Raw genomic sequence first — 16,707 nt, forward strand, 5'->3', positions numbered from 1 at the left:
CCTTGCAGATTGCTTGAATAAAGCTTTTTCATAATAGATTGTTTGCATGAAAACCTACACTCACACAGGAAGTTACCTGTGTGGGAGAGGAATTTGTGTCAATTTCCCCACCTCAGTGTGGCATCTTTGGTCTCCTGTGAATGTACATAGGTAAAGGTAAAGGGACCCCTGACCATTAGGTCCAGTCGTGACTGACTCTGGGGTTGTGGCACTCATCTTGCTTTATTGGCTGAGGGAGCCGGCGTACAGCTTCCTGGTCATGTGGCCAGCATGACTAAGCCGCTTCTGGTGAACCAGAGCAGCGCACGGAAACGCTGTTTACCTTCCCGCCAGAGCGGTACCTATTTATCTACTTGCACTTTGACGTGCTTTTGAACTGCTAGGTTGAGACCGAACAACGGTCTGCTAGGCAGAGACCGAACAACGGGAGCTCACCCCGTCGCGGGGATTTGAACCACCAACCTTCTGATCGGCAAGTCCTAGGCTCTGTGGTTTAACCCACAGCACCATGGTGTTCCACATCACTGTTTACTGCACTGGAGTTAATTTCCTCAAAAAAAAAAAAATCACTTGTAGTGATACTCCACCATTAGTTATGGGTAGGGTGAAATCTTACAGCCCAGTTGAAGCACACTCACAGAAAACATGTGTATTTATATTACATTTGTATTGTTTCCTAAAATACATATATTTTGTATAGTTTCTCCCAAGGGAAGGGCTCTACTTAACTTCTTATAGCAAATCATTGGAAAAGGACCCAGACTTCTCCCCTTTCTTCAACTCAGATATTCATAGTAATGGTTGACACTCATTGTACCAGAACACAATGCAGAATCAAATACAGAGAGAGTAATAAAGGGAAAATCCAGATGTGTTGAAATTAGTCAGCCCCTGCCATTTACTTTAAAGTAGGATTGCCTGTAACTTTGGGCACTGAAATTAAAGCGGACATATCATGAATTTACCATATCATAAATTTATCAAGTTTCCTTCTTCTGCAGTAATAACAGACTCAGATTTAAAAGCTGACTTCTGTAGCCAGCTTAATGATAGATCAATAATATGTTGCTGTTAACATTTTTTTTCTTGCAGGATGCAGAAAGATCAATGTCTGTGGTGCCTGAGGTCATGATCAATACTTTTAATAAAACTTCCCTTTTTTTACCTTTGTACGCTTTTGCTTTTATTAATGTGCATCTCTTTTGTTTCAGACCATTAATGGTTTTCTGATAATGTCATGCTGCCCAAGGTTGAGGCTGGTTTGAATTTAAACCTCTAGTTAACAGTGATTAAATCTGCTGGCCTGCCTTACCTTGTAGAAGACATTAGCATTTGAATACAGTTCTGGTATTATTTAAGCTCAAATGTGCATGTGTGTTTTAAGCATTTTGGAAAGGGTAATTTACAAATAAGTGTCTTTATTAAGCAATAATGTTCTTGTTAGTAATGCAACAAACTATTACCGATGCTCTCTCTATTGAGAGCTAGTGCAGATGTTCAGAAAGGGGTGTGGAACAATGCTATTGAGACCATATCATTTCTGAATGTGCACAGCCTCCTGCCAAACATCTGGCTGATTCTTCCCCCTACATTTTAAAGGGATACAGTCTCAAGAGGACTGTAGCACATGCTCCCCCCCCCTCCATGTTTCGATTGCCTCAGTATTTTTCAAACAACCTCAAGTGATGATGTTTTGCTACTTTGTTTTTAATAGATTTGAGATATATGGTTAACATACTTTGTCCGCAGTTAACAATTCTGTCAAGCAAAAGATCCATGCTTTGAAGCCTTAATGTGAAATATTTATGCAGCTTGCTATTATTGCTCCACACAAACATTCACACAGAAATTGCTTTACCGCCTTTGGGATTTGATCGCTCACATCATAGTCATCCAATTAGACAAAGTGGCCATTGGTTCAGGTCCTTGTGAGTTTACATTAAATAATTTAATATTTAGTTACGGCTGATGCCACCGGAGTCATACATTTTCCGTGTTTGATGATGACAATGATTACACTTCCTAATAGTCCTTTTACAGTCTCATGAAAACAAAATGAGAACGTTATGTATGGAGTGGTTCTTAACTGTCTTCATCTTGGGATATTCTCTTTGCTGGCCTTTGTACAGAAGGTGCTGAAGTTTGGAGGCAGAGGGGCTTGATCCCTCGGTGACCCTCATACCATGTACAGTGGTACCTCAGGTTAAGTGCTTAATTCATTCCGGAGGTCCGTTCTTAACCTGAAACTGTTCTTAACCTGAAGCACCACTTTAGCTAATGGGGCCTCCTGCTGCTGCTGCGCCGCCGGAGCACAATTTCTGTTCTCATCCTGAAGCAAAGTTCTTAACCTGAAGCACTATTTCTGGCTTAGCGGAGTCTGTAACCTGAAGCGTATGTAACCTGAAGCATATGTAACCTGAGGTACCACTGTATAGGTTTCAAATACAGTGGTACCTCGGGTTAAGTACTTAATTCGTTTCGGAGGTCCGTTCTTAACCTAAAACTGTTCTTAACCTGAAGCACCACTTTAGCTAATGGGGCCTCCTGCTGCCGCCACGCCGCCGGAGCACAATTTCTGTTCTCATCCTGAAGCAAAGTTCTTAACCCAAGGTGCTATTTCTGGGTTAGCAGAGTTTGTAACCTGAAGCATATGTAACCCAAGGTACCACTATACAGTGGTACCTCTGGATGCGAATAGGATCCATTCTGCATCCAGAGCAGAACACAGCCCGTGTCTGGGCGTGCGCAGGTCATGATTCGCCGCGTCTGCGCATGTGCGTGATGTCATTTTGAGTGTCTGCGCATGCGTGAGCAGCGAAACCCGGAAGTAACCCGTTCCGTTACTTCCGGATCGTCGCAGAGCACAACCCGAAAATGCTCAACCCGAAGCTAATGTAACCCGAGGTATGACTGTACTGCATAGTCTTGATCTGCTTAGAAAAATGACTTGAAAACTTGGGTTAATTTCCATTTTTAATTTGTTGCTGTAGCCCTCATCTTGTGACTGGAGTTGAAACAGAATTGTGGGAATCCTTGAATTCTTGCGGAAACAGGGCTTATAAGAAGGAACCGGCAGAGGCAATGTTGTGATCCAGGGGAGGCACAGCTCAAGTCTAAAAGTGGCAGCCAAGAATCTGAAGGGCTAGAAGCAGGAAACTTGTCCAATATAAGCAGATGTTTGCATTCCAGAAGGCAGCAGAGGCCTGGCTGGTGGTATTTTATATGTCTGTAGTGGATCCAGGAGGCTGTCTTCGCAACACAGAGTACTAATCACTATATGATCACTATACGAGCCTTTGATTATTTTTAACAAAAGTTACCAGGGATCCTGCAGATGAGCTTGTGGGCTGACTTAGCACCTTGGTCGTGTTTTCTTGGGTACACTTTTTCAAAGCCTCCATTTCAAGCTCTGGCCTGGGATAAATACAGCCAAATCAAAGTTTGGCTCTCCCAGACCCAAGTCACACAGTTGCATGTGACATTTCAGCAGCTTCACATGTGTCAGGGTTTTTTTTTGGGGGGGGGGGAGAAATGTGGTTGCTCATGCACAAGCATGAAAATGCAGAAGTTCATTCTAGTTCCTGTCTATAAAATGGGTGGAAGTCAGGTATTAATTTGTATTAATTCCCTCTGAATTAATACATTGACTCATGTTTTATTAATTTTAAGACTTCGGTTGCATTCTATGGCCTTTTAAATGTGTTTGTTGGAGGGGGTTGTTGGTTTATTTTTGCTTGTCTTTTATTATGCATTTTGTGTGCTTATTTTGTATTCTTATGTTGTGAAACCACCACACACACACCCCGTGATCTTCGGATGAAGGGTGGCATGCAGATTAAACAAACAAACAAAATAAATTGACATGGGGGGGAGGAACTAGAGTGAATATTTTAGTGAATCATAGTATTCTAAATCCGGCTCCAATATTTGCATGTTAAACCCTAATAAGCCCTGGGCCAAATGTGGTGGCTGTTAGAAGTTATTCACAAAAAAAGTAGCAGAATTCAATTTGGATAACAGATATAAAAACTGCCATAAGCTGGTTATTCTCTGCTCTCTCCCTTCGCATTGCCACCTGCTCAGGCAGTTCCATAGTGCTGTTTGTACAATATATTGTTGTCAGTGACAACTGAACAAGAATTCTATAAGCAGTTGGCTATCAAATAGTGGCAAATTTAAAAGCTATGCAAATTGTGCTAGGACAGCCCAGCTTGTTTCAGCCTTCTTTTCTCTATTATCATATCAATTGAGTAAGCTCATACCAGACAAAGCGAGGTTATGGGAACCACCTAGAGCATCACGCACCATTAAACATCAATGCCGCATACATGAACATCTGCAACACCGATTTTATTAACAGGATATAGTGGGAGGGGGATAAACAGCTTTCTTAATCACTTCATTGTAAAAAAAAACACAAAAACCCCACGAACCCACAATATCCTAATGCTTGCATTGTTTATCAACAGCAAATTCTCCAATAATTGTGTAATTATAGTCAGCCAAATTACAGTACCTATTGCACTCACTTGGTTTCTGTACAGATCTCTTGAAGTTCCATCTGCAAGCACTTCAGCAAGCAGTAACTACTAATGATATTCCTTTTTACTGCTCCTTGCACATTGACAGGTGGGGATGTTTGCTTCCTTTTTACTGTGACTAGTTTGTGGCTCTTGCCAGAGGATTTTGTCTTACTTGCTCAGAACGGTTTAAAAGTTTCAGAATCATTAGAAACTTTACCTGAGGCTTTCGATAACACAAAATTAGCGTATGTAATTGAGCTAGAAATCTGGAAAGAAAATGGGTAGCATACATTCAAAGTGTGCGTTACCAAACATAAAACAGTACAGTACAATAAAAAAATGCAGAATAAAACTGCAAAACTATAACTAGAATAATAAAGTAGCAGCATGAAGATATTGTTTCAATTAAAAGCAAAGCAAGAAGCATCTGACTAAATACTGAAAGCTTTTTGGATTAAAAAGATATTCAGTATAAAGTAGGCCCGCAACTTACAGAGGGGTTTCTTTCTGGGGATTGCACCTAAAGCCAAAATGGTGTATAGCTAAAACTCATTGGGTCTAGTGGTGGTTGCTATCGCCAAAGTTGTTTTTCCTGGAATCCCACCTCCATGCCACTACCAATAAGTCCCATTGTCTTGTGCTTGCTGTCTAATTCCATGTATGAGTAGAACATAGAACAAGACTTCTGAAACTGATCCTAATTAAGTGTTGGGGAAGTTGATTCCTTAGGTAACCTGATTAATGAGCCAGCTTTAAAAGCCAACATTTGTTGTTATTTAGTCTTTTAGTCGTGTCCTACTCTTTGTGACCCCATGGACCAGAGCACGCCAGGCACTCCTGTCTTCCACTGCCTCCCACAGTTTGGTCAAATTCATGTTAGGAGCTTCGAGAACACTCTCCAACCATCTCGTCCTCTGTCGTCCCCTTCTCCTTGTGCCCTCAATCTCTCCCAGCATCAGGGTCTTTTAACCGTCTTGAACTGGAACTCTGGAGAAGGAATGCTTGTCCCTCAGAGAAACTATTCCTTCATTCTATGTACTAATCCACATAGAAACTTGGGAGGTGTTTTTTGTCATGTAGCCTGGTCCCTAATTGTTAAAGGCTTTTAAATGCCCCAACCAGCACTTTGAATTGGGCCTGGAAGCCGCTTTAGATGATGAAGCGCTGCCTTAATATGTTCAAATGTTTCATTCCGGTTAGTTATCCTGCAGCCGTTTTCCGGACCTCTTTAAGAGGCAACCCCACAAGCAACACATAGCAGTAATCCATCTTCCAGTGGATTACTGAAAGCAGAATGTGTCTTCTACCACGACAGTGAATGACATGGCCACCGCTGACAAGAATCCCAAAAAGAGGTTCCCTGCATGACATTATGTGGAGCGTACAGAGAATTCCTGCCCTAGGGTCCTTGCAGCAAAAAACCCCCTTCCTCCCTATTCATAGTGATGAATGCTTGGCTAATAAGTGACAGTTCTGCACCCTTTAAGGCAAGGAAAGAGAATTGTACATTTGACTAATTTATGAATAGAAAGTCGCCTATGCCCTTTTAAAATATGTGGGGGGTTTTGAGGGGGGGTTATTGGTTTTATAAATTTTGATTATATATTTTGTGTTTTTTTTATTTTGTTACCCTGAGATCTCCGGGTATAGGGCGGTATATAAATTCAGATAGTCATAATCATAATCATAGCTGGATCAATTGTAAATGGAGATGTAAAGTTAATGCAACAATGCCAAGGAAGAGAACTAACAACTTCATTGACCCCTGCTCTTCTCTGAAGATGCTGGTTCATCAATTAATGTCTTGGTTGCGGCACCAAGGCTGCTAACACAGAATAACAGACTACTTGATCTGGCTTTGCCGGCATTTGTTTTTTGTGTGAAAAGCCTTCAGCGCTTCCATCTTGGCAGAAAGATTCAAGATGTGCACTTTCTGAAAAACACAACAGTGTTCAGCTGCATGTGGAACGTACTGATGAACGCCGAGCTTACCCAAGTAGCTGTCTCGGCAGTCAGCAGGAATAAAATGGCAACAAAGCCGAAGGATAAAAGAAATGTTGACAGAACAAGGTGAGCCAAAAGATGATAAACACCTGTGGGGGGAAACAGGTGCCAGTATAAATATGTGGCACCATGTTGCTTCATCTCCATATCAGAAAGGACATCCTGCCTTCAAAAAAATACATAGCAAGAAGAATCTCTGTTAGAGTTCAGGGTCGTGTCATTAGTTGTTTTAGAAAACTCGCTTTCAAGTACAGCTGTGAAATTGCAAATAAAGAAATTAAACTTAAAGGCAATTGGTGAAAGGTAATTCCAGCTAGTCTCACCTGTAAGACAGTGTTATCTGTATCTCTCCAGGTATATTTTCATTGGAAGCCGCCCAGAGTGGCTGGGGAAACGCAGCCAGATGGACGGGGTATAAATAATAAATTATTATTATTATTATTATTGCGAACAGAAACCAGAATCAAAGGCCTAGAAGGGCCTACAGGCAAAATGGCCCAGCCTCACTCCCAAAGAGAGGTCAAGCCTTAGATAGTTGAATAATTATGTTAAGTGTGGTGGTTGTCACAGGCAGCAGTTGTTTGGATCCTTAAAGTAGAGTTGAAGAACCTGCTCCTATCGCCCCTCACTATTGGCCATGCTGTCTGGGGCTGAGTTGGAGTCGGACATCTGGAAGGCCACAGGTTCCCATCCTCGCCTACGCTGTTTCTCAAACTTGGGTCTCCAGCTCTTGTTGGACTACAACTCCCACCATCCTTGACCACTGGTCATGCTAGCGAGGGATGATGGGAGTTGTAGTCCAACAACAGCTGGAGACCCAAGTTTGAGAAACATTGCAATGGTGCGGAATTTCTCAGCTATCCAATTTACTGCAAGGAGGGAGTGCCGTTTTAATCATCTGCCTCTGGCTGGCTGTCAGAGAGCACCACAGAAAACTCTCTGTAAGTCACAAGTACACTACAGAAAATTACTTTCAGCATAAATTAACAAGAGGGTTCATGCCAATGAACCACTGCTGATAGGGGAGGTCAGAAGTCCCCATGTTTGTGTCCTATCATCTCCGTGATTTCAGAAATTGCAGGCAACAACTTGCATCTGAGGACTTTGTCGGGCTGGGCAGTAGGTTTCCCCACAAACGTTTTGCCTATCACTGGCAAAACATATCAACCCTTATTGTAACTCAATAGCTTGTTGACTTGATAATTTGAGTAACACAGAACATTAAGCCAAATACACAGGAACAGTAAATGAAAGGATACAGCTCAATTGATTTCAGCCGATTCCCACTGCATGAGCGCACACACAGATAATGTAGCCCCTTATCTGTACAGTAAATCAATTTCTATTTTCCTCCCTTTGCTCTTCATTCATAATAATTAGTAGCTCCAAGGAGAAAAATGTCCACAGATTTGACAAAGTATTTAGTTTTTGTCCTTTTGCCAGAATGTTCCCAACGTGCTATTTTCCACACATGCTTGCTTAAATTTGGAGGGGGGTAGTTTTTAAAAAATAAAAAATAGATTAATGGGTCAAAAAGGAAAACCTAAAACCAAAATGCAGTTAGATAATAGTGCTGTAAAGCAATGTATTAAAATAGGGGTAATTTAAAATGACAGGCTATGTCATAAACTTGACTACGTTCCTGAAAAGTGAAAGAGGGATATTTTTAATTTATGCCTTCTAGCCTAGTTGGCTGTTGAGTTCATATTGAGCAACATGATGGGTATTTTTATAGTTTTACTGTAAATTGTTGGGGGAGGGGAGTATCTTACTAAGCCACATTCTGTTTCTTTTATGAGTAGCTTTATCCCAGAGCTATGTTTTTAAAGGTTTGCTGTGCAAACGCACGATTCAGGAGCTCTTGCTAGAAAATGCCTGTCAAAACTGTGATTATGATAACTAGCATCCTAATGAGTTGTGTTCCATATGTGGGAAATAATCTATAAACTAAATAAACTGTTGCATAATTTATACTAAAATGTGCATATAATTATTTTGAAGGGAGGTAAATCCTATACATTCCAATTACTGCAGCAATTAAGTGAAATCATTTGGATACTAATTAGGTGATCCTAAAAGGATCATAGACTTGTGTACTTAATTATCAAAGGAACAATCAACAACTCATTTAGGATGAATAAATTTATTTCATTTGGAGGGTCAGATCCTTCACTGGTTTCTAATGCCACTCTTTCAGAATTAATTCCACTGAGATCAGTGTGATTTACTCCATGTTTTGATGCAGTTGGGAGCTGAATCTAACCCTTAGGGATTAGCAGAAATTTCAAATCTCATTGTACAAGCATCATCTTCTCCTTCATATAGATATAAAAGCTACATGAGTCTTGAGAAAAGCCACTTAGTAAGCAAACCTCTGTTCTTAGAAGCAGGAAAAAAATTAGTAGTCTGCGGAGATCTTAATTAAAGGAAACAGAGTTTACAAAGCCTGAGGGAGGAATTGGTGGAACCAAAAGAAGATTATAACCCTGTAATTTTACTAAACACATCAGTGATAAAATCAGAAATAAGGGTTTAAATGTGTACCTATAGTAGGGCATGACAGCAGCCGTGTTCAGACAATCAAATCCTGACTTAAAAACCCAATATTTGCAGAAGCTCTGTTCACCTACCTGTAGCATTTGCCTGCTTCATTGGTCTCTTCAGCTGGCAAACAAGTCAGGAAGCCACTTAACCACAGATTTCCATGGCATCCAAATGAGAAACTGGGATGTGTTGGCACTTGAGAGTTTTTACCCTTACAAAAGTAACTTTATACATTAGCCCACATTCTGCTATGCTGTAATTTTTATAGGGATATACTATCCAACTTTACGTCCGGAGACCTCAGATGAATTCTTTGCCTTCATCTTAATGGGCAAATTCTAAGCCTCAGCATAGCTGTCAACTTTTCCCTTTTCTTGCGAGGAATCCTCTTCGGAATAAAGGAATTTCCCTTTAAAAAAGGGAAACGTTGACAGCTATCAACCTCAGATCACAGAAAACCACACTGATCTTGGTAGAAGTAATTCTGAAAAAGTGGCATTAGAAACTAGAGGAGGATCTGACCCTCCTCCATATGAAATAAATTTATTCATCATGAATTATCTAGGTCTTAATGGTTAAAGGGGAGCTGAGTTACAAGTCAGAATTGCCTGCATTTCTGATTGTTTGTGGATTTCGTTATATTCTCATTTCAAAAGGCATAATATATTTGCAGGTATTTTGTCTTTTTTCTCACTCTCTGCTGTGGCTGTCTTGATAACCCTACATTGTATTTGATGCTTATGAACGGTAGACCAAATAAACAGAAACTTGTAGTTCTGACTTCTGACTTGAGCGGCCGTGTCGATAGCATGGAGAAGTGGTGTGTTTTGGCAGTTCAGTGGAACAGTTCCAACTCCTATTAAAAGCAAACCTAGTGGGCAAAGATGGACTTTTCCAATCTATATTAACTGTTGCTCTTTTAAAATGTTGTGACACATGGCATCAAAATAAGATCAAGCAACTTGCACGTGCATGCAAGTTTACGAAACTTGTCTCCTATCCTTTGTGGATTTTTCATTCGAGCCTAAAATGACAATTACAAACTTACTTCAAGGATATACAAGTTTTGGGTTGGAAGTTCTGTACGCACCTAGGGAGCGCAGAATAGCCCTGTGTCTATTTTGCTGTCAGCCCATCATGCATAATCCCCCACAACAACCCTGTGAGGTAGGTTCGACTGAGAGGCAGTAACTGTCTGAAGGCCCCACCTAATGACCTTCATGACCAGGCAAGGATTTGAAGCCAGGTCTCCCAGGTCCTAGTTAGACACTCTAACCGCTACACCTCACACACTGCGTGATTAACTCACGTTGCATCTATTTTATATGGCTTTTGCCGGCGGGGAGGGAAGTTGCTCTGTTATTAGGTGGTAGCCTTATCAACAGCTATCAGCTAACTTAACTACCTGTATTTAAAACATTTATATCCCTCCTTTTAAATGAATTTTCAAAGTGGCTAACAGTAGGAGGTAAGCAGACATCACTGTAAAACCACAACAGAAATTAAAACATAAAAACAGTGAACTAATTGCAATTTGGTAGTGCCATTAGCAACAAACCCTATAAAAAGCTGGGGGGGGGGGGAATTTTCTATTTTAATCTAAAAATCAGCCTGACAAGTAGAGCAAATTCCAAAGGCACGTTGAAATCTGGGCATAGCTGTCAACTTACAGATTTGAAAATAAGGGACCAGCAGCCTTGAAAATAAGGGACCAGCAGCCAAAATAAGGGACCTGCAGCCTCACCTGTTCCAGGCACTGCAGTCTTCCTGTCCTCCTGCAGTCTGGTCAAACTCATGCTGGTAGCTTCGAGAACACTGTCCAACCAACTTTGTAACCAGAGGTTCAACTGAATAGAATCTGAATCACATGCACCACAAGGCCTATGCAGCCTCAACTTAAGATGGCTCCCCGGCCTGGCTTTGCACTGCAAAGTTTGCAGCAGCACATGCAACAAAATGGCATCCAGCATTCAAAAACCTCCTCAGCTTGCATTAACTAGCCACACACAAGGCATGCAAGCTCCACCCCCCAGTCGTTCTTAGACTTCTTATTGGGTGAGCAACACAGCCAAGCAACACAGTTGGAGCAAACACAGTTGGCCTGCAGGGAGGAAGGGAGAGGAGCTGCTTCCTTTGAAATTTAAGGGACATCATTTAAGGGACATTTAAGGGACATCCAGCAATAAGGGACAGCAGTGGGACATGGCGCTGGAATAAGGGACTGTCCCTTCAAATAAAGGACACTTGACAGCTATGAATCTGGGTGGGGGTTTTTTTCTGTTTGTCTGAAATGTGTTCATGTGTCAAAAGTAGTTAATTCCCGTAAGGGTTGAGAGATGTTGTGGGACATAAAAGAAGACTCACGTGAGCTACACCAGTAACCATACGGTTTTATCCTAGAGCAAGACATTTGGTGGGCTGTGCTTTTTCTTGTAGGAAAATCTGTCTGTGAAATCTATCTAAATTTCACAATATCTTTTTCCTGCACAAATCCCAAAGTGTCTGGCAGCATGTGTGGCATGCAATATCATGCCTTTGACTGGTTCACATCCTGAATCATCCTGAATGTAAGCAAGATGGGACCAAACAAAGAAAGTGCTAAATGTAAGCTTTGGAAAATGTGTATCAAAAAGTGGAGATGTTTTCAAGCTTGGTTGGATCCCATTGAAGACAGTGGGAGAAGCATTTGATCATCTTGGGCATTTCTTGAGCACTGCTGAACGGAGAGCAAAAGACGGCAATGCAAGTATGTTGTTGCCTTCTGTACTGTCACCCTTCCCGTGATAATTTCAGAAAGGAAGGAAATATACTCCACACAGTTTAACGGACACTTTGCTTTATTGGTATGTTGCGTGTTTTAGGGCTCAGATGAAACAGATTCTGGGGTGGAACTCTCACAAAAATTAAGCCTTGGGGCAGGGGAGGAGATGAGCCTGTGTGATGCTGCCTATATTGTTTGATTTCTGGGCCCAATTCAGAGTGTTGTTTTTTACCCATAAAGCCTTAAACGGCTCAGGACTGCAGTACCTCAAGGATGCTTCTCCCCATATGAACTGATCCAGACCCTGCAACCATCATCTTGTGTGCCTCCTCCACGAGAGGTCCAGAGGGTAGCAACATGAGAATGGACCTTTCCTGTGGTGGCTCCCCTCTGGTGGAATGCTCTCCGCAGGGAGGCTCGCCTGGCGCCTAAAGATATGTAATGAAGGCTCCAGGCAAAAGCATTTCTCTATAACCATTCTAATTAACATTCTGTGGCCTTTTAAATGTGCTTGTGGGAGGGGGTTTTGTGTTCTCAGTTTGAATTTTTATGTCATGAACCGCTGTGTGATCTTTAGATGAAGGGCAGCATACAAATTAAATGAATAAAATTTGGCCGAATGTTTTTTTGGGGGGGTTTATGTTCAGTGCCTTTTAAAGCTTCAACCTTTTGGGGATGGCTTGCTTTGTGCAAGGAAGAGAGTAAAGGTAAAGGGACCCCTGACCATTAGGTCCAGTCATGACCGACTCTGGGATTGCGGCGCTCATCTCACTTTATTGGCCAAGGGAGCTGGCATGACTAAGCCGCTTCTGGCGAACCAGAGCAGCACACGGAAACGCCGTTTACCTTCCCGCCAGAGCGGTACCTATTTATCTACTTGCACTTTGACGTGCTTTTGAACTGCTAGGTTGGCAGGAGCAGGGACCAAGCAACGGGAGCTCACCCAGTCGCGGGGATTTGAACCGCCGACCTTCTGATCAGCAAGCCCTAGGCTCTGTGGTCTAACCCACAGTGCCACCCACATCCCTAAGGAAGAGAGTAGCTGGCCCTTAATTTCTACAGAGCAGGACACCAGGGCTGAAATTCACCTTTGAGCCCTGTTATGTGTTTCTGCTCCTTTATCCTAAGGGTCAAACTACATGTAATATGGGCACTTAGGGGCGCTTCCAGACTGTTTTCGTTGTTTGTGATGTTCACGGAGGTCTCTGCAGTCTCCCTGCTGCATCCTTCCTTTCTCATGACTCTTGTAATCACCAGTTCCAGAACACTGTAGAGTATCCTGACAGTGCTCAGCTGAGATTGCCTCCATTCATCCCCCCCCCCCGCCCCTTACTGACAACTCACTTCCCACCCACATTACTTAAACAAGCGTAACTCGGTGACCTAACCATCAGTTTGCAAATTTCTGGGTGAGAGACCTGAACTGTGTGCGTGTGTGCGTAATAAACGGCATTAATTCATTGGAACTCATTGCTGGTGCTTGCCATTGCGGGTCGATTTTATTCTTTTCTATTGCTGTTCAATTAAAAATATGCAGAAGGCTTGGCCGCTTTTATACATTGGCCCACCCTTCTTAGGTGTGTGACGCTTGTAGCCTCCCTGCTTTAATGGCAATAGTTCAGAGTGAATGCACTGCAAATATCTACCCCAGCCAGCAGACTACCATGTGTATAAAGCTGGGTTACCTTTAAGTAATTTATTAGATTAGATTCAGTAAACAGGTACCTGCCGCAATCTGCAGGGGGTTATTTGTTGGCAGCCGTCTGTCTTGAGAGACAATGGAGTGTGCCTCCGGGGGTGAAGTCAAACTGCTGTGTTAGCACCAGAGTGACCTCCCCGGGGCATAAGCCTGGGCCTTGTGTATGGAGGTCCTGGGCTGCTCAGCCTCACGGATGTGGTCCAAAGGAAAGCAGAGCACTTTGACACCAGCTTGGCTACAGGAGTTGCCAAAAGGAGCTGTACAAGGCTCTATCCAGCTTCCTTGCTTGAACCGTTTTGCATGATTGCTCTTGATCTTCCTAAACATTTTGACAACTGTGTAGTGTGCTGCATCATGCTGCCACGTTCCTTATAGTGGTACCTACGTACATTTTTTAAAAACAAACAAACCCACCAATGAAAGCTCCTATGGTCACCTGGGAGAGAAGTTGCTTGTTTTCTCCCATCTCATCTGCCTCCCAAAGCACATTCGGTGTATTCCTTCAATGACTGTGAGACAGAACTTGTATAGCCTTCTATGACTCTGGTAATTTACACATTAACAAGGTGGTAATTATGTTTTTATCACATCCTTATGACATTACCCCCTGGAAAGCCCTAGCTGATTAATTAGTAGTACGTATTTAATCTGTTACCCCGACGCTCCAAAATTATTGTACCCACACATTACAAGTTACATGGAGAATGGTACATTCAAGTACACAATTTTTAAATCACTTGAAACAGTCGGCTAGTAGAACTGTAATACCGGCGGGGGTAGAGGGACCAAGACTAGGAAATGTTTCCATTAAGGCCATAAAACCAAACCAAACACCTAGGGTCGCTTTTTCTTCAAAACAGATGTTGTTCCAACGTGTTTCGTCTAGAAAGGCACGAAGGCCATGCTCTTTACTGCTTCTTCGCATGGCCAAGGTTGTTTCAATACATCTTTGATTGCATCCATTGGCTTCCAGAAGCTCTGATCTAATCCATGCTCCAACTGAGATGCCTTGCGAAGCAACTTTTTGGTTATCGGTTCTTATGAGACGATCCTTCCTTCTTTGCAGCATATTAATTCTGGATGGTATCAATCGTTTCCTCAGGTATCTTTTTCTTTCTTTCCCCCTTGTAGAAAATGAAGTAAGAGCCTTCCCGGTCTTAATTAGTGACCAGAGCGAGATCGTGGACACAAACGGAGCTGGCGATGCCTTCGTGGGAGGTACGTGCCATTTGCATTATCCCTTTTATTTGGAAGTGCCCCCCCATCCTTTATTCGAGAACATGGGCAGGTGGTGGCAGGGTGTTCCTTTCCTGAAGTACAGAATGTCAGATTGTTCTTTTCAAGCTTCCATTTTCCTCCCTAAGATTGTGTTTTAATAGACTGCTAATTCTCCCAGGGAAAAATGTGTTTTGTGGCTTTAAAGATAATGTGCTCCTATGCAACATCCACATTGTTTTCACGAGATTAATTGTATCTGTCAGAATGTTGCATAAACAAGCTGCATCAAATATGTTATGCAGCGTACTCAGAATCCCTTGTGGCTTTAAAATTTTAACACATTGCTGTTCTTTTAAACAAGTTGTGGTGAATATTAAAGAGTATGTAAATAACCGAGCGTAACGTTTGAACTATTTTTTCCCCTCCTCTTCAGTTCATCTGGTTCCTAGGCAGTTGATGTGCGAATACAAAAAGACTACAAAGAGTTAAAAAACAAAGGCTAAAAGTCACAAGTAAAGTAACATCTGCTGCTACTTTTATATCCATTTGCAACCATAATATTTTTTGGCATTGGAGCGTTACATCTATATTTTTGTAGCTGTTGTGGTTCAAAATATCTCAACACAAGCCCTAACAAGTTCTCTTGGTTACTGCAATCTCTGTGTCTTGCAATATGTTTTTTGAAGGCTTTCACTATAGTGAGGGACACGGGTGGCGCTGTGGGTTAAACCACAGAGCCTAGGACTTGCCGATCAGAAGGTTGGCGGTTCGAATCCCGCGACGGGGTGAGCTCCCGTTGCTCGGTCCCTGCTCCTGCCAACCTAGCAGTTCGAAAGCATGTCAAAGTGCAAGTAGATAAATAGGTACCGCTCCGGCGGGAAGGTAAATGGCGTTTCCGTGCGCTGCTCTGGTTCGCCAGAAGCGGCTTAGTCATGCTGGCCACATGACCCGGAAGCTGTACGCCGGCTCCCTCGGCCAATAAAGCGAGATGAGCGCCGCAACCCCAGAGTCAGTCACAACTGGAGCTAATGGTCAGGGGTCCCTTTACCTTTACTTACTACAGTGAGCTTCAAGGCATCGTATCGGACCTTAGTTTTTCTCCAAATAGACTTGCGGAGTCTCAGGGTTTGACCTGAAGTTTCAGAAATTTAGCCACCACCTTAAGTTCTTGCGGGGGAAAGACTAGCATCTCAGGGTAAAGGGACAGAGTATTTTCTGCTCAGACTGAGAACTTTTGCTTATTAACTCTGCCCCATCATCAGTCTCTACCCTAAGCCGTTAGGCCCAGCCAGGCTCTATCCTTTGCATGATCTATGGCACACCCATTTTAGACTTGGGGAACCTGACAACTTTTTATTTCAAAAACACCACCCAAAGAATTGATTTCTAGAGCGAGCCCTATGAGGCCCAATTCCATGTTATGTCACACCTATCAATCACTTTCATGCAAGGCACATTTTAACCTGGGAGGATTATTTGCAATACAGTCGTACCTTGGAAGTCGAACAGGATCCATTCCGGAAGTCCAGTCGACTTCCAAAACGTTCAAAAACCAAATCACGGCTTCTGATTTGCTGCAAGAAGCTCCTGCAGCCAAACAGAAGCCGCAGAAGCCCTGTCGGACGTTCGGCTTCCAAAACTAGTTCACAAACCAGAACAGTCACTTCCGGGTTTCCGATGTCCAGGAGCCAAAACCTTTGGGAACTAAGCTGTTCGAAAACCAAGGTACGACTGTACTTGGACTAAAACATTTATAGCCTTTCCTTCAGGAAAGTATTGAAAGCAATGAGTTGTTGTTGTTTAATGGGGGCAGCCACTGAATAGTAGGGGCCAGACAGAAAAATTGTATTGGAATTCTAGAATGTTAAGCAAGAAATGGTAGAAATCTGGAAACTTTCTAGTTGGGTTTACTAGGTTTGCAGTGCCCAACATGCGTTTTTAAAGAAATCAATATTTGG

At 42.5% G+C, this 16,707-nt stretch overlaps 1 protein-coding gene across 2 annotated transcripts in view; it reads left to right on the forward strand.

The window, feature by feature from the left end:
• The window catches only part of ADK (adenosine kinase), a 198,334-nt gene that overhangs the window by 166,440 nt on the left and 15,187 nt on the right, over positions 1-16,707 (forward strand). For both annotated transcript variants that reach the window (XM_079975325.1, XM_079975324.1), the window contains exon 10: positions 14,663-14,749. In XM_079975325.1, coding sequence (XP_079831451.1) covers positions 14,663-14,749 — 87 coding nt within the window. The remainder of the gene's footprint in view (positions 1-14,662; positions 14,750-16,707) is intronic.

The sequence above is a fragment of the Podarcis cretensis genome, assembly GCF_951804945.1.
Source record: "Podarcis cretensis genome assembly, chromosome: 5".
NCBI lineage: Eukaryota > Metazoa > Chordata > Lepidosauria > Squamata > Lacertidae > Podarcis > Podarcis cretensis.